Source organism: Sphaerodactylus townsendi, linkage group LG04 (genome assembly GCF_021028975.2).
Source record: "Sphaerodactylus townsendi isolate TG3544 linkage group LG04, MPM_Stown_v2.3, whole genome shotgun sequence".
Lineage (NCBI taxonomy): Eukaryota > Metazoa > Chordata > Lepidosauria > Squamata > Sphaerodactylidae > Sphaerodactylus > Sphaerodactylus townsendi.
The window spans coordinates 149,464,772-149,481,721 of record NC_059428.1 but is presented as its reverse complement, the minus strand read 5'-3'; the positions used below and the strand labels follow the sequence as shown (position 1 = coordinate 149,481,721).

The 16,950-nt window shown below is 57.7% G+C and overlaps 1 protein-coding gene across 1 annotated transcript; it reads right to left on the bottom strand.

Moving 5' to 3' along the window:
• Positions 1 to 7,434: 7,434 nt before the first annotated feature.
• Positions 7,435 to 16,950, bottom strand: SCNN1G (sodium channel epithelial 1 subunit gamma). The gene is made up of 15 exons (XM_048494165.1): positions 16,844 to 16,950; positions 16,263 to 16,602; positions 15,031 to 15,139; positions 14,822 to 14,956; positions 14,015 to 14,208; positions 13,048 to 13,151; positions 12,314 to 12,477; positions 10,503 to 10,601; positions 10,048 to 10,131; positions 9,998 to 10,010; positions 9,219 to 9,297; positions 8,897 to 8,954; positions 8,342 to 8,403; positions 8,157 to 8,232; positions 7,435 to 7,847 (listed from the first exon to the last, which is right to left on the bottom strand). Exons 1-15 carry the CDS (start codon positions 16,884 to 16,886, stop codon positions 7,452 to 7,454), a joined length of 1,956 nt encoding a protein of 651 aa, XP_048350122.1. The 5' UTR covers positions 16,887 to 16,950; the 3' UTR covers positions 7,435 to 7,451.

The following is a 16,950-nucleotide window of genomic DNA, read 5'->3' as shown; positions in this document are numbered from 1 at the left end:
TTCTGGGCTGTGATGTCACCGTGTGTCATCCCACGCAGCAGCGCCTCGGCCTTCATTCCCTTCTCCAGAAAGGCCTCCCCTCCCTTCCAGCGAGGCTCATGTTTTGCAGGAGCACAAAAAGGTGCGGCCCGTGGAAGGAGCTGCCACCTGTTTCCCACAGAAACCCCGGAGGAGCCCTGTTGGGTCAGACCAGTGAGCGGCCATCTGGACCCGCATCCCGTCTCACACAGCAAGACCTGCCCCTGATGTCCCCTCCCACCACTGAGATTAGAGGTTGACTGCTTCTGGACAGGGAGGCTCTCTTTCGTCCCTTTAGCTACTGCTGGACAGGACTCCTCTAATTAAAGCATTCACTTCTGGTAGGAAGCCTCCGCTGAGTCCCTTTCCCCGGGCCTTTTCAGAATGGGGGTTTCTGTCTTACCTTCAAGAATAGCAGAGGATGTCGCCCCAAGAAACCTCAACAGTGCTGTGATTCTTCCACACGAGGTATCCTGGAGCCAAGAGTTGTTTATGTTTTGTTTGTGTTTTGCAACAGCCATTAAACAAGTTTGGAAAAGCCAGGATGATGACAGGGCAAACACTGGAACGCAGCAGGCTGCGGCTGACGTAATCTGGACGCTCCACGGTGGCTGCTTGTGGGATGGCGGCAATTCTGGCCGGGCCTCCGTAGAGTAGGCCTGCAGGCCCCGTTCAGTGAGGACCTGCTGTCTGGCAGAAGACTGGCAGTCACTTTGGGTTTAAAATCATGGCCTCTGGGATTTCCTCAGGACTGGGCAGCCGGGCCTTCTCTTGCAAACACAGCCCGGGCAAGAATTTCCTTAGAAGTGTTGCTGCTCTGATTAACTGTCACAAGAAGAGCTGCTGAGTCACTTATGGTTTTCTGAATTTTCAAGTAAAACATGTGGTAAGGATGAGGTGATCTCTTGCGTGCAACCTGAACTTTGGTGATCCTTTGAACCCAAACAGAGCCCTCAGCCCAGCCGAGCATCCTTTCTGACAGGGCCGGCGGGTTCCTCTTCTCTCAGGAGGGTGAGGCCCAGGTGAAGAAACCCCTTCTCGGGAAGCCAGGGTCCGGCCAGGAGACCTGCCAAACGAACAGCTTTGCACAATCGAAGAGCAATAACTCAGCCTTGTTTTGACAACACAACCGTAACACTTTGCGGTGAACACAATTGTTTGGGGACAAACAGGCAGCCCACAGCTGTGTTTGTAGCCGAAGCACTGGGCCGCTTCAGGAATGGGGTGTTCAGCAGGTTTTCCCGTGTGGGGCTTCGTCTTGGGATTTTGAGCAAGGGGGCTGTTTCTTTCACCTTGGAAAGGAACCACCCCCTTCCCCCCCAACCTTCCAGTCTTTAGACTGGACTGATCATCTTTAGATCAGGTTAGAGACAGAAAATTACACCGAAAGGCAAACATTGCTCTTTACTCTGCAAAGGAGTAGGATTCTTCCAAGAATCAACTCCTCCCTTGGGCATCAAGCTCTGCAGCTGGCTTGGTTTGTCCTACCTTGCAAGGTGAGAAGGATAGAGCTGGAGGGGACCCCAAAGGTCATCCTGTCCCTCCCTTGTACAATGCAGGAAATTCCCCACTTCCTCCCATGCCCCATTCCTCCAGTGACCCAGAGGTTGTTGCAAGGGTGAAAAGGGACCACCATGTCTGTAGCATAAGGGCCAACAGAATGCAAGCAAGTTTAGGACTATTGAGAGCCAGAGTGATGTAGTGTGGTTAAGTCAGACCGGTGGAGTCTAACCTGGAGAACCAGGTTTGATTCCCCACTCCTCCACATGAACAGCGGACTCTTATCTGGTGAACTCAATTTGTAAGCCCCTTTGAGTCTCCTGCAGGAGAAAAAGGGGGGATATAAATCCAAACTCCTCCTCCTCCTCCTCCTCCTCCTCCTCCTCCTCCGCCTCCTCCTCCTCCTCCTCCTCCTCCTCCTCCTCCTCCTCCTCCTCCTCCTCCTCCTCTTCTTCTTCTTCTTCTTCTTCTTCTTCTTCTTCTTCTTCTTCTTCTTCTTCTTCTTCTTCTTCTTCTTCTTCTTCTTCTTCTTCTTCTTCTTCTTCTTCTTCTTCTTCTTCTTCTTCTTCTTCTTCTTCTTCTTCTTCTTCTTCTTCTTCTTCTTCTTCTTCTTCTTCTTCTTCTTCTTCTTCTTCTTCTTCTTCTTCTTCTTCTTCTTCTTCTTCTTTAAACTCCTCTCCTCCTCCTCCTCCTCCTCCTCCTCCTCCTCCCTCCTCCTCCTCCTCCTCCTCCTCCTCCTCCTCCTCTTCTTCTTCTTCTTCTTCTTCTTCTTCTTCTTCTTCTTCTTCTTCTTCCCGCACTCCTCCACATGAAGCCTGCTGGGTGATCTTGGGCCGGTCACAGTTCTCTCCGAACCCTCTGAGCCCCACCTGCCTCACAAGGTGTCTGTTGTGGGGAGAGGAAGGAATTTGTAAGCCCCTGTGAGTCTCCTTAAAGCAGAGAAAGGGGGGTATAAGTCCAAACTCCTCATCTTCATCAACATCCTGGCAGCTGCAGGGTTGGGAAACAGGGCAGGGAGGTGGAGTGGACCCGACTCTTGTTGGCCATCAGACTGATCCCCTCCCCCCCCCCCACTGGCTCTTCTCCTCCAGGGGCTTTCAAGGATGTCCTAAATGGAAAGAGGATTTCTCATACTGGGATCTGGTACTGCAGAGTGAATCGGTCCCTTCTTGGAACCACGGCATCAGCATTATTAATATTCAGCTATTCAATGTCAAGTCAGAGAAAGGGTGAACCAGCCCTTTCCCAAGAAGGGCAAGGCATCAGTCAACATCAAACCCACAAAGGCGTATGGCACAACATCGGCTGCACTCATTTGGGATGCCCTTTGGGGTGGGAAGATGTCTCTCTGGCACATGAACCCGGAGCTCACATGCTGCTGCAAACTCACAGCCTTATGCGCTCCAGGTTGCCCGGAGCCTCCCGAACTACAGGGCACTCTGGGCTCCTTTTTGTGGAAAAGGAGCCAACTTCTACCTAAAGGCACGGGTGTCACTGTGGTTGTATGGGGGGGGGGGGGTCTGCTGTTCAAAGTTCTTAAAAGGTCCCCCCAAGGCACACCCTGAACAACTCTTTTGACCTTGGTTGTCTTTTTAAGGAGAGTCCTAAGCAGAAGCCTCTTTAAAGATGCGTCCACATTCGCTGTGTGGTTTCAGTGGCTGGCCAATGGGTGCTGCATTCGTTTTTTAAAAAGAGGGGCTTGTTTATATCCTGGCCTGCTGGGCAAATGAGCGACTCTTTGGATTTGGGGGGAGGGGAGTTTTCTTGACATGGAGGAGCCACTCTCAGAAGACACCCCCCCCCCCATGCGGATGGCCTTTTTCTACCGAGAGGAGCAACAGAGGGCATATTTTCTGGGCACTCCCAGATTTTTATGTTCTACAGCTCCTCTACCCAGAGTGTCTTGCCAACCCGTCAGAAGGGCACTCCACATGGGGACGGCTGTGCCCACTTTCCTGGGTGCCTGGAGGGGGCTCAGAAGAAACCCCAAAGACTGTCTGGCTTAACTCTTTGACCAGGTTGAGACCTTTGGGACAAAAGTCTCCTGCCTGAACCTGCTTGGGAAGGCGGCCCAAGGGCTTGCCAAACCTGCTCCCTTCGTCTATTCTGCCATTTTCCCCTCCTGTTCTGGTCAAACTGGCCTTTCTTGCTTGGCTCTCCCTGGCCAGCTGTGCCAGCAGGAGCCAGGAGCAGAAGGCGGGGGTGGGGGTTTGCTTCTCATCTCCCCCCGCCCCATGAACGATGCAAATCAGAAGCCCTGAGGGCCGGGAAACCTGCACGCAGGCAGGAAGCCTCCTAAGATGGCCAAGAAATGAGTGCCAGGCAAGCTGGACAAACACACCCCAGTCTGTTTTCTGAACTGAAAGCCCCGGACCATTTTGTGCGAGCCGGCAGGCGGGTAGGCAGACTCTGGCCAGTTGCTCCAGCAGTCTCCCTCCACCTGCGCGAGGGTGACCAGTGAGGGGTGGGGATCACAGCCGCTCCTGGAGGCAGGGGCCGCCCTGTGGACTGTGGACCTGTGTCAGGCATCCCTCCTACAAGGAGCAGGTCAGTGAGAAGCAAGCAGTTTTCTGCCCGAGGGGCCAAGACCGGACAGGGGTGGGGGCTGCAGGACGGAGGCCTCTCTGCTGGCTGCTCCGGACTGGTTCCAGCACACCCTGTCTTTCTGATCTCCCTGCCGGGAACATAAATTCCTCAGGCCGAAGCTCGGAGGCAGATCAATCTCAGGTATTTCAAACAATTCCACCCTCTGCAATTATTGCAGGAACAGAACACCGACACGTGGCGGCCAGGGGACGTGTCCCCCCACCCTCCAGGCAATGTTCCAGCTGCACGGCTGGCCTCCACCCACCCACTGCTGCACGGCTGGCCTCCACCCACCCACCCACCCACATCACTGGCAGGGGGTGAGGGCCTCCCCCCGGGAGCAGAATGCAGACCACACGGATCTGCCTGCCAGTCTTGCAATTGGGGGCTCGTTCTTAGGGCACCCCACACTCAACTGTTGGCCGTGGCAGCAGGGGCCACGATCCGGCATGAGCATCTCCGCTGCCTTCTGTGGCAGGAGCAGTGACGGTCTCTGGGAGAGGAGCTCCCCATATGTGCGCTTGTGGCGGGCAGCCCATCTCTTCCAAGCCAAGCTCCTGACTGGCAAACCACAAGCGGCTCCAAATTACACCAGGGGTGTGTGTGTGGAAGCCCCCCTGCCCCCACATGAGTGTTGTGGTTCAGCATGATCCCCCCAGGCCCTCCTGCTTGCTCTGGAACACCCCCCCCCCCGCTGAGTTGCTTCTGGCCTCCTGCTGAATCCTGCAGGGTCTCTCTGCTCTTTCCTGGTCCCCCCCACCCACATCCAGGCTACTTCCTGTCCAGATTTCTCTGGCCTGATGCCCGAGACCTGATGGGAGCTCAGCTCCTCACCAAAGGCCGCCACCTCTTCCCAGATTCCCAGGAGGCCTCTGCTGTCAGTCATCGCTGACGGTCCTTGTTGATTTCCTGGGAAGGCCAAGCGGGGCTGGAGTACCAGCCCTTGGCGGCGTCAGGATGAGTAAGAGGAGGAAGATGCTGTGGGAAGAAAGGCGGCCTGTCCTCTCTTGCAAATGGCGGGGTGGGGACGGAAGCACACGCCAGGCTGGGGGAGGAATATCCTTCAAGGTCAGCGCCATCTCAGCAGCAGCTGGCAGAACCCGTCGCCCTGCCTCTCTCCCTGCGAAACACCTTTCCTCCTGGCCCAGAAGGCAATTTCCAAGAACCTCTCCCCCCTCCCTCCCCACCACCATGTGATCTGTGATGAAACGCACGTTGACATTGGGTTCCTTCCCTCCATAGACTTGGGGAAGATAATGCCCCTTAAAAGAACTACCCAATAAAACCAAGCTAAAGCAGCAATTAAAATGCAAAGTATTGTTTACTAAAATGGGTCCCGACCCCACCTGCACCTGCTTAAACTCCATAGTTAGAAGCCGGCTCAGACCAGAAAGGCTCCCAGAGCCTCCGGGAAAGGCTCCTGTTTGGCTCTAGGGCTGGAGGGCGGGAGATATGGGGCTGCCCTGGTGGAGGACCCTCCCTGTTTGGGCCTAGCGGGTCGACGGGCTGGAAATGGAGGGGCCAGTGGGGGACTGGGCATTCCCAGAGGCAAGAGGTTCTGGATGGAAACCACGCCAGCATCCACTGGGGCACTGGGAAGGCAAATGCCCCCTTCCTCTTGCTCTGCAGCTGGCAGAAAAGTTGGCAGGGGGGTGCGTGTGTGTGGACTTTTGCCACCTTAGCGGGAGGAGACCTCCAGGGGCATCGCCGTCCATTCGCTAAGTCAGGGAATGCTGCAGAAGCCCCCAGGCATGACACGAGGGCGGCTGCTGCCCCACAACATGCAGAAGTTTGCCCAGGAATTGGCCATGAGTTATCTGATCACTGGGAAAAAGAAACCCCCCTCCCCCAAACAAACACACACCGGGATGGAGCCAATGGGGAAAGCTTGCTCCTGACACCCCCACTCTCCTTGAAGGCCATTTATCAATATTGCCGAGAAACACACCTGGGCAAAGCAGCCAGAACAATGCCTGGCACAGAACCTCCTGCAATCGGAACCTGGGTGCTGCCCTCCGAGCGGGCTCTGGCTTTCCGGCAGTCACCCGGCCACCCTCGAAAGGAACCCATCAGATGTTGGGTTCCAATTGGCCATGCTGGCAGGGGCTGGTGGGAATTGTAGTCCATGAACATCTGGAGGGCCATAGTTGCCCACCCCTGCATCAGATGGAGGATTTGGAGCTTCAGGCATTTTTCATCCTGTCTTTCTCCTCCCTGGGAACCCCAAACAGCTCATGAAGCCACCGCATCCGCTGCAACATACCTGCGGCCAGACCAAAAGTCTGGCAAAGAAAGAGCCGTGGGGAGCCCTTTCTGGAGTGAGGGGCAGGGAGAGGGTATATAACGGAGGGAGGGGTGGGTTTCGCTGCCGGCAGCTGCGAGGGGGACCCACTTGGTGGTCCTGGGAGCCCCCCTTCTCTCCCTCTAATTCTTGGGGGACCACAGTAGAACTGAAAGGGGAACGGTCTCTCAGAGGTTTTTCCCTGCTTCCTACCCTTATTTTTTTTTAAAAAAGGACCAAACCTTTAATTTTTTTAACAAAAACTAAATGTTTATTCAAATCTCTCCTTCCTTATACTCTTTCCCAGCTTCTGTCCTCAGTGAATGTTAAATAATTTCACCACCCCCCCCCCCCCCACAAAACAACGCCCCTGACAGCCGGTGTGGAACAGCTGCGAAGCCCTTTCCGGTGTTCTCTGCAACTTAGCAACCCCCCCCCCCCATCACCCCTCCAAAAAACTCCTGTGCAGCTCTTTTGTGGATTGGACTTCCCATAGGACAGTGGTGGCAAACCTTTGGCACTCCAGATGTTATGGACTACAACTCCCATCAGCCCTTGCCAGCATGGCCAATTGGCCATACTGGCAGGGGCTGACGGGAGTTGTAGTCCATAACATCTGGAGTGCCAAAGGTTCGCCACCATGGCCATAGGGAAAGCTACTCCTCTGGCACACCTGGGGGGGCAGCCAGTCCTGCTGAATCTTTGCCAGGAGCAGGAAGAGACTGTATTGGTGGTCTCAAGGAGGGTGTCCCTATTGCTCAGCCTGGTTGCAGGATCAAGAGGCAGTCGCTGCTTCCTTCCTGTGCCCTCCCCCCCCCGCCCCCCAAGCTAGCTCTGTGCAGGAATCCTGTCCACCTGGGGAAATCAGCCCCTCAGGTCTTTTGGAGCAGAGCGCAGCCCTTGCTTCAGCTGGTTCTGGCCACAGGGGCACAGCCTGGCCTGGCTCCTTCCGACACAAGCAGCACCAGGGCTGACTCCCCTCAGCTCCGTCCCTTGTGCCAGCCCCTCCCTCCCTCTCTCCTGCTGACCCCTCCCCCCAAAAGCCCTGCTGTGCCCAGCGTGGTCCTTAGGGCGCCTGACCCCCCTCGCAGGTGTCCGGCATCTGCTTCTCAAAGGCGCTGTCCAGGTGCAAGGTGCTGTAGTTGGGCGGAGGAGTCCGGGGGGCCAAGCCGGCCGGGGACAAGGGCAGCTGCAGAGCCGTGTTGAAGGTGGGCAGGTCGTCGTCTCCGCTGCAGGCGGGGTTGTCGTGACCCTGGGGACCATCCTCGGGGCCCGCCCCGGGCTCCTGGCCCGCCCCGCCTCTCCAGTCTCGCCACCACTTCTTGGCCTTCTGCCAGCGGCGGCGCAAGATGATGGAGGAGGTGTCGATGAAGAAGACCTCGATTATCTCGATGACGCAGACCATTGAACAACTCATCCACAGGCCCAGCTGGCCCCCAAAGTTGGCGAGGAGGAGCACGATCTGCGGAGGGAGAGTCGCTCAGCTAGGCAGGCCCCAGGAGCTGAGCCGAGCACACTCTTTTCCAGCAGTGGTAGGCAGCGCTGCCGAGTCACAGCCAGTTTACAGCAACCCCACAGGGTTTTCGAGGCAAGAGACTTCCTGAGGCATTTTGCCGCTGCCCGCCTCGGCTGCGCAACCCCAGACTTCCCCGGCAGCCCCTCCCCCATCCAAGAGCTAACCAGGCCTAACCGGGCTTCACTTCCGAGGTCTGAGGACATCAGCCCAGCCTGAGCTATGCAGGTCAGGACTCATCCCGAAAACAAAACTCACATTATTTGCTGGGTTCTCCGAGATGAGCCTCTCGTTCAGATCTTTGTAGAACACCATGAGGTTTGCCAGGTCTGTCCTGAAGAAAGGAAAAGGGAGTAGCTGGACCAGGACCCAGTGAGATGGGAGTGGCCCTCTGGGGGTCAGCCCCATTTCCTCACCAGCAGAGAGACGGAAAGAGGACCTACTTGTTCAAGACGGTGCCGCTGTCCGTTCCTCTGTTCCAAGAGAGCGCCTTCAGCATCCATTCCTGGAAAGCGGGAGCAGACGGGCAAATAGTCAGGCTCTTCCTCGGGGGCAGGCTTCTGTCGCCTGCCTCTCCCAGCTGCTCGCAAAGCCCACCCCCCTGCTCCTCTCCTGCACCCCTTCCCAAGCCCCACATCTTGGGCCAATCCCTTGTTATGGGCTGCTTCCCCACCCAAGTCCCCTGAACAACTAATGAGGAGGGTGCCGATCCCTCCCCCGGGGCCATGCTGCCCCTAGCCTTTGGCAAGCCCCCGTGGGCCCCCGCAGCCCAGCCCAGGAATTTCCTTTGCTTGGAGGGCAGACAGAGCCCCTTCCGCTTCAGTCCTGGCTTTCCCCTCTCCCCTTGGCAACAGCTCCCGAGGCAAACTGGCTGCCGCCCCCCCCCCCCCTGCCTGCTCTGTGCACTTGAGAGGCAAATTGGCTGCCTTCTGGACAGCAGCCGCTGCGTGGAGTGCCCTGCTTCAGCCTCGGGGTGCTGAGACCGGACAGAGACTCACCTCGGACACGGTCGACGGCCACTGTGCCAGGCTGGTCGTGAGGGTCCATTCCTTCAAGCTGTGGAGAGAGGCAAGGAGTGGGTGGCCCAGCAGTGGTGGCAGGCCAGGCCAACTTCCCCCCACACCCCCAAGTTCCATTTAGACACCCACCACCTTCTTCCTCCATGTTTGCGCTCTGCCCACTCCCTGCCAGCCGGGCACAAGGGCTTCTCAGCCAGCCCTGCTCCTCTGGCAGGGTTTTGCAGAGGAGGCTGCAGGGCGGGTGAGTGGGATGGCAGCAGACAGCCCCTCAGGAGATGGCCCCGATCCGGCGGAGACCTACCTGCAGGCCTCCTTGCAGATCTGCTGGCAATTCAGCTTCTCTTTCACATATTCCTTGTGGAGTTTGTAGTAGCAGAACACTGCAAGACAGAGCCCCCGGGGAGGGGTTAAGAGCCAGAAAGGCCCCTCCCCCCGCCAGCCATATCACCCGCGTAGCTCCCACGTGGCACAGAAGGAAGGATGCCCTTTGGCAGACGAGACATTGAGGCGCTCCAGGGCTCTGGGGAGAGGGACCGGTTTCTCGTGGCAGGAGCATTCCCGGAATCGAGTGTGTCTTGCACAGGTACATTCACACAGATGCAAGTGGGGAGGAGAGCCAGGAAGGCGCACAAGACAGCAGACCGCTGCTGGGAAAGGGAGCCCAGCAATCGCTCAGCAGGGCTGCGTGGGTGTGTGGCAACACCGTCTCCCTCCGGACGAAGCGGGCACCCAGCACTAGACAGACAGCTCAGTCTTTCTGGGCCCCCAAGCCACGGGCTGGGCTGGCTACTTCTCTGGAATATGCCTTTTGCTGAACGGGGGGGGGGGGGCACTCCCTTCTGCCCCACCCAGGAATAAAACATGTGGTCTTTTTTGAACTACTTAATAGCCACAGTGGCACGGGGGGGGGGCTGCTTTCTAGAGGGGTCTGGGGGCCCAGAAGGGCTCCTGGCAGAGCTGCCGTAGCCACAAAGAGCTCAGCTGGCCATGCTGACGGACCAGGACTCTCCCTCTGCCTGGCATCTTGCTCAGCTCCGAGGGCTTGGAGGGAGGAGAGGAAAGCTACTCCAGGGCACTTACTCCAGTTTGGGTACTTCTTTCTTCTGTAGCTCGCGAGAACTCCTCGGCGCTAGCAGGGGCTGCAGACTGCAATTTGGCAAGGCAGCCGCATCCTGCTCCACCATCAGCTTCTGGAAACAGGAGTGGAGGCAGATCTGCAAGGCAGGGAAACGCACGGATAACTGCTCAGCCTTACCTGGTTTCTTGGTGGCGAGGGGAAGGCATTCTGCCCATGCCCAGAGACCTGACTCCACAGCCAAAGGCTGGGACGACCATCAGGACTGACCTGGGGACTGCGTGCTTGGAGGAATCCCTGGCAACTTCCAAAAGCCACCCGCTGGCAGACGCTTACTTGGTTGGCCCGGACTCAGCTGCTAGCGGGGGCCAGACCTCTGAGGTGAGCCGTGTTCCCCCCTCCACCTGAGCCCCCACCCCACCCTGCGCAGAATGGCCGGCATCCCCCAGAGCTGTTGGAAGGCCCAGTGCTGGGCTTGAGGCATCCCCGTGGCCGCCAGGGAAGACCCACCTGCAAAGAGTAGTTTTTGTTGTACAGGTTTTCCACGGGGATGTCTTTCCCATCCTCGGTGCAGTTACTGTAGGGCTTGCTGAGCCGGGTGGACTTTGTCTGCAAGAAGGAGGCAGTTTGTGCGACCGCAAGGGAGCAGCCCCCTTTGGTGGGGGAGGGGTCAAGGGACAGACGGCAGGCGGGTCTCTGTGCTCCCCCTCCCCCCAAGGCTCCACACGGGCCAGGAGCCAGATCTTTCATTCACTCCCAATTTTCAGGCACACGAGACTGAACGAGGGGAGAGGGGGATGCATCTTTCCACCCTGGTGCCTGCAGGAGAATTCCTGCCCCCAGCAGCACAAGCAGCCCCAGCCAGCCTCCTCTGGGGCTGAGTGGAAACAGCAGCAAGCCCAGAAGGCAGCCAGGGGTAGAGAGAGGCACCTCTCCACTGGAGGACAGAGGGACAGGCCCTCCTGAAAGACCCTCTCAAGCCAAAGGCTGGGAAAATGAGGGGCTCCCTCCATGCAACATGCGGCAGGGGCAGCCACCCCATCCAGGTACCTCTGAAAGCAATGCAAAAAACAGGTCAGCAAGGGGGCTGATGCCCCCCCCCCAGAAGAATCCCTGCAGGCAGGAAGATTCCCAGTCCACTGTGCTCAATGTGAAACTGAGGCCAGACTCCAAATGGTAGTTCCTGCCTGCTAGTATTTTTAAGGTGGCCGTCAACTTTGAAAGGGTTTGGGTAATATCAAAGTGTCCTCTATGGAAGCGACTGGAAAAATCAAGGCTCCCAGGTCACCGTCAACAATGACAAGTTCTCCCGTTCCGACAGGTGTTGAGAGGAAATTCCGGTTCATAGAGGATGTTCTCGAAGGAAGAAACGCATCACTTGGAACAGGCGAGGAGCCCTCTAGCCCAGTGGGGCCAAACCTGGGCAGGCCCTTTCTTACTGGGCATCAAGCCTGTCTTTCAAATGCAGGTCAGCTTTGGGGGTGGGGGGGTGGAATTCACGGGCAGGGCAGGCTGCAAGCCTCTTTTGTTTGTGGCAGCCTTTTCTGTGAATTCACCCAGCCTCTTCACCCCTGGCTCTGAAACTATTTGTGCGCCCAGGCACTTCTTTGTTGAAAACAAATGTAAGCGTTATCAACATTTTGTCCTGCAGAACAATGTAAACAAAGGGAAAAGAATCTTTCCCTCTCCGCCTTCCTCCCCGCCCCTGCTGAGCCCCAGGGGGCTTCACTCACAGGTAATCACAGGTGGGAAACGAAAGCACAATGTCTGGAATGGGGGTGGGGGTGGGGGTGGGGAGCAGAACCAAACCCTTTCCACCGCCCTCCACACCCAGTTACAATAAAGAACATCCCCCGGCATTTCAGCAGCATTTTTGGCTAAATGATAACTGGGACTTTTGGGGGGGATGATAACAAGCTCAGCTTTTACCTCCACTCTGAGCATCACTTGTGGGACTGGGCGGGGGGGGGGGGGGCGGGAGGAGGCAAGGAATCACACCCAAGGTAGCAAGGAATCCTCTCCCTGGGCCTTTGCAGCGAGCCAGTGCTCTGATCCAGCCAGGCTTTCCTTAGAAGCCCCAGACATCTGCATGGCGATGGTGTGGCTTTATGGACTCAAAGAGCTGGGCTGGGCATTGGGAGAGCCCCCGCTCCACTTCCCGCTGTGGGACTCCACCCTGCCCCCTTTCCTCTTTTGGCCCAGCTGCACAGAAGTTGTCCAGAGGTGTTTGAAGAGGCTTTCCTGGCCTCCATGGGGCAAGACTCACAATTCCTACACCGGAAGGGGGTGTGTGTTACGCCCGCTTCAGCCCCCCTACTCACAAAGTGCATCCCGATGGAGGTGGCCGTGGCCGTCTCGATCTCGGTGCCGATGTCCTCGATGAAGGGGTATTCGTCTTGGCCGTGGATCACAATTTTGGCCCCCGTGGAGGTCACCAGGAAGGGGTTGTAGTCCGCTTCCTCAATGTACAGGATCACCTGCAGGCCTGGGCACAGGAAGAGGTGGGAGGCTGGGCTGCCCTCCTGGGCAACACGGCAGCCGTGGGCACAGGAGGAGCTGATGCCTCTTGCAACAGAAGGCACAGGCTTGTCTGCAAACTAATGGCCTAGAGTGGCCCAGCTTCGCTTCCTTGTGGAAATCCACAGAGTATGCATGACGACGTTGCAGCCCATCCTGTGAACCGGGTGTGAGTGGCTGCGAGACCTCAGCCTCCTCCTCACATTAACCATGTCAAGAAATTGCGGGGTTGGGGGAGGCACCCTGGAGTGTGGCCCAGTGCTCAGTTTGATCCCTTCCTGAGCCAGCTCTGGGGGCCTTGGCTGGCTGGCTCTTGGGAAGAACCACAGCCCAGGTAGCAGGAGCCAAGGAGCCTTGAAGGCAAAATTCACAAAGGGGGGGGGGGGAAGTGGAGGGTAAACTCATTAAATTAGGGGCCTGGACAACTCCAGAAATTACAGCTGGAGTACAGATTGGTTCCCCTTGGACTTTTTGGCATTGTACCCTGCTGAGGTTCCCCCCTTCCCAAAATCTACACACACCCCTAATTCTCCCTTACCATACTCGCTGCCTCCAGTGGACGTGTTGAGGACTGGACTGTCCTTCCCACTGTTGAAGGTGTAGCAGTTCCCATGGAGCGGGTGGTGGAAGGAGGTGAAGTTCCTAAGGGGGTCCCAAGCAGGCTTCTGTTACTGGTTAGTTCCTACTACCCGCTGCCTGTGCTCTTTACTCAGAAGTAAGTCCCACTCAGTTGAATGGAGCTTGGTCCGAAGGAAGCACGCCTCCGAGGGCAGCTTGGGGTGAAATCTGAATGCTGGGATCAGCGGCAACGCCCAGCGCCAGTTGGCAAAGAAGGAACTCACGTTGGATTCAGCAGGGCTGGTCCGAAATACACTGTCTGGCCCAACGGGCACTGATTCAAGTAGCTGAATTGGAGGACATGACCTGAGCCTCAACTTCCATTCCTTTAAAAACCAACGGAGCCATTCCAGACTGGGAATGGCTCAAGGTGTGAACCTGACGCTTTTTGGATGTAGAACTCGCCATGCCCGAGGGCAGGCGCCAGCTCTGCCTCCTGCACCTGCCGCAAAGCTTACAGCCCTAGAGATCCAGCGTGGCAAAGTGGTGAAGAGCAGGTGGATTCTGATTTGGAGAACCGGGTTTGATTCCCCCACCTCTCCACCTGAGTGGCAGAGGCTTATCTGGTGAAGCTGATGTGTTTCCGCACTCCTACATTCCTGCTGGTGACCTTGGGCTAGTCACAGAACTCTCTCAGCCCCACCTGCCTCACAAGGTGTCTGTTGTGGGGAGTGGAAGGGAAAGGAGCTTGTAGGCCACCTTGAGTCTCCTTACAGGAGAGAAAGGTGGGGTATAAATCCAAACTCTTCTTCTCTTCCTCTTCTTTGTGAACGTTTCGCTCAACCCCCATCAACCTATCTCCCAGGTGAGGGGCTGATTCGCCTCCCAGCCCCCGCTCAGCCCCCGTGGCCCTTCCTTGCGCCCGCTCTCCTCTCCGTGGGACTGACCTGGCATCGCAGGACATGCCGTCGAAGGAGCAGCTCAGCAGGAGCTCTTGCGCCGAGTAGCTCATCTGCTCTTTCTCCTTGTTGTCGATTTGGGCCATGATGTTCATGTAGTGCAGCTTGTACCATTCCTGGATGGCGTTGACCCCAGAGCTGAACATGTAAAGGATGCAGCTGCTGCTGTTGTTGGCGTCACACTGCGAGGGGCAGAAGGAGAGGCCAGGCTCAGTCGTGGGGAGGGGAGGGGAGGGGGGGTCCTTCCCACAGAGAAACAGCCCGGTGTGCTGAAGGCAAGGAAGAAGAGTCCCCCCTTGCATCTCCCACCAGGGGCATCCACGGCTTAACGCAGCAGAGGGCAACTTTCAGCGAGAAACAGCAAAAGGGTCACGCCCTTCCCCCAACGCTGCACCCACAGTCTATATCAGCTACATTTGTTAAGGAATGAAGGGAGCCTCCACGTTCATAGGCAGTCAACCTGTGGCTCTACACCCTGCAAAGGAACTGGTTTGCCCCTGAGAGGCAGGATGCTGGACTAGACCAGGGGTCTGTAACCTGCGGCTCTCCAGATGTTCATGGGCTACAAATCCCATCAGCCCCTGTCAGCATGGCCAATTGGCCATCCTGGCAGGGGCTGATGGGAATTGTAGTCCTTGAACATCTGGAGAGCCGCAGGTGGCAGAGCCCTGGACTAGACGGACCCTCCCTGGTTTGATCCAGCAGGGATCTTCTAAGGTTCTCTGGGATCCATCTCCAGGAGCCACCTGACCCACAGATCTCTCCTTTCTGCTCCCCCCAAGCAGGGGGACTCACCAGTTGAAAGCCCACAATATCTTTGGGATTCTTCACCATGGTGGAGCCTTCTGGGACGACCACCGTGCCAGCCATCCGCCGCCGGTGCCCCGTGGCAAGGTCCATGCACTCCTGTCTCTTGGCGCCTGGAGGCTCCTCGGAAGCTCACCCAGGGGATGTGGCTGAGGTATTTGTTCCTTTCCCTTGGGGGCTGGGGGTCTGTCTCACGCCGTGGGCCCGGGAGGGGTGGCTGCCTGAGAAGTTTCCAGACACAGGGACTCCAGGGCTTTCATGGTCAGCTTGTCCAGCTCTTCCAGGTGACTCTTGATGGCGCTGTACCTGCAACAGGAAGGGAGGATGAGGTTGGGGGGGAGGGAGGGAGTGGGGAGCAGGCCAGGGCAGCGGTGCCTTGGCTGTTCTCACTCTCTGGTGCATGGATGTGGGCAAGACTTGGCACAAGAGTTCACAGGTATTCGGGGTGGGGATTTGTAAAAGTTTGGAAATTCAAACTGGAAGATTCCAACTTTAAACCAAAATCCTGGGTAGAGTCGTGTTTTGAGGGCTGTAAATGCCCAAAGGAGCCGGAGGAATGGGGTGCGGCAGTGGAGTTGTAGCCTCTTGGTAAAAGGGGGAAGTTGGGGGGGGGAGAGGGGAGCTTTTCTTAGGGAGGGAGGGGGCAGCTGGACCTCTCCAGTCAAGCGAGACATCTGGGAAGTTGCCGTTCTTTCTCCAAAGGACTCCTAAGCGTTCCCGTCACCCCAAGTGTTTGTCTTCTGACTTCCCTTTTTGGCCCCCTCCCCATGCTGGAAAACCAGTGTATCCCCAGAGAGACCAAGGTGCGAATCTTGCCTTAACCACAAATTCCTGGAGAAGCTATTTTTTGGATTTATGTTAAGGCCTGTATCTTGCCAAATGTGATTCACGGAGGGACTAAATCTAAACGCGTCACGTAACCCCCAACAAGAAAATATGAATGTTCTCTTTAGATGTCCGTCCTGGGCTCTCCTCCCCAAGCGAGACTAAAAGAGGCTTCTCCCCTCTTCTGCCCTCTCCTTCCAACAATGGCCCTACGAGGTAGGCTAGTTTTGCTGGCTGGCAAAGGTAGACCAGTTTTGCTGGCTCTCGATGCTGGTGCCCACAAAACCCCTTGGCCCCTGAATGTCAAGAACACCTGGTCCACTTCCCAGGCCAGTCAGTAATAACCCTGGGTACCCTCACAGGGTAGTTGTCACTTATCCTGATCATTGCTGCTATATGGCTGTGGATGCCCAGCAATGCTCCCAAAGCGACTTGGGACCGACAATCCCATCACGGCCACCCTACAAGACCCTGCCCCGAGGCCAGACCAAAGGCCACAGAGGGTCCAGCTGCCGGCCGGCCGGCCGGGGCAGAGGTGGTGCCGCCCGGCCCCTCAGTCTGGAGGGTCCCTGCGGGCGGGCGGGGGCGGGGGGTGAGCACTTACTTGTAGGGGTTCATGTTGCAGATGGTGACGGCGGGGAAGGGCAGCCTGTGGAACTGGACGGTGACGGAGACGGAGACCGTGTAGTAGTTGAGGACCAGCTGGGCGCAGTACCACAGGATGAGGCCCACGGCCGTCAGGGTGAGCGCGATCCAGAGCAGGCGGCGCAGGCGGCCGCGGGAGACCACGATGCGGCGGCACCCGTGGGTGTTGGTGTTCAGGCAGTACCAGCGCATCAGCTCGCGCAGGGTGGGCGCCTGCGGGCCCCGCACGGGCAGCGTCTTCTTCAGGCGGGCCTTCAGCTTCTCCGCCGCCGGGGCCAGGCCCGCGGCGGTTGCCATCTCTGCCGGGAGGGAAGGAGGGAGCCGGGGGTCAGACTCCGGACATCTCCCCGCCGGGACAGGCAGGCAGGCAGGCAGGAGAGCGCGCCGGACAGCAGCTCAGGCCGCCTCTGGCTGGCCTGGCTTCCCACCCGTCGGAGGAGTTGCCCAGCCCAGCCCAGCCCAGCCGGTGGCCAGTCCGCCAGCTCTGCCCCGCCGCCTGCAGCCCCGCCGCTCGGTCGGAGGAGCCGCGGAATCGCTCACCTGGCGGGTCGGCGCGGGCGCGAGGAGCCGGCTGGAGCTGCATGCTGGGCTGCGGCCCGACGGACGGGCGGGCGGGCGGACTGGGAGCTGCGGGCGGCCACTGGGCT

Bases quoted from the DNA above. Each gene is read 5' to 3' on its own strand.
- SCNN1G (XM_048494165.1), bottom strand. From the start codon at position 16,886: ATGCAGCTCCAGCCGGCTCCTCGCGCCCGCGCCGACCCGCCAG. The intron at 15,140-16,262 runs GTAAGTGCTCAC...TTCCTGTTGCAG, and splicing joins TGCAACATGAACCCCTACAA to GTACAGCGCCATCAAGAGTC. The intron at 7,848-8,156 runs GTGAGTTTTGTT...CTCCCTCCGCAG, and splicing joins CGGAGAACCCAGCAAATAAT to ATCGTGCTCCTCCTCGCCAA.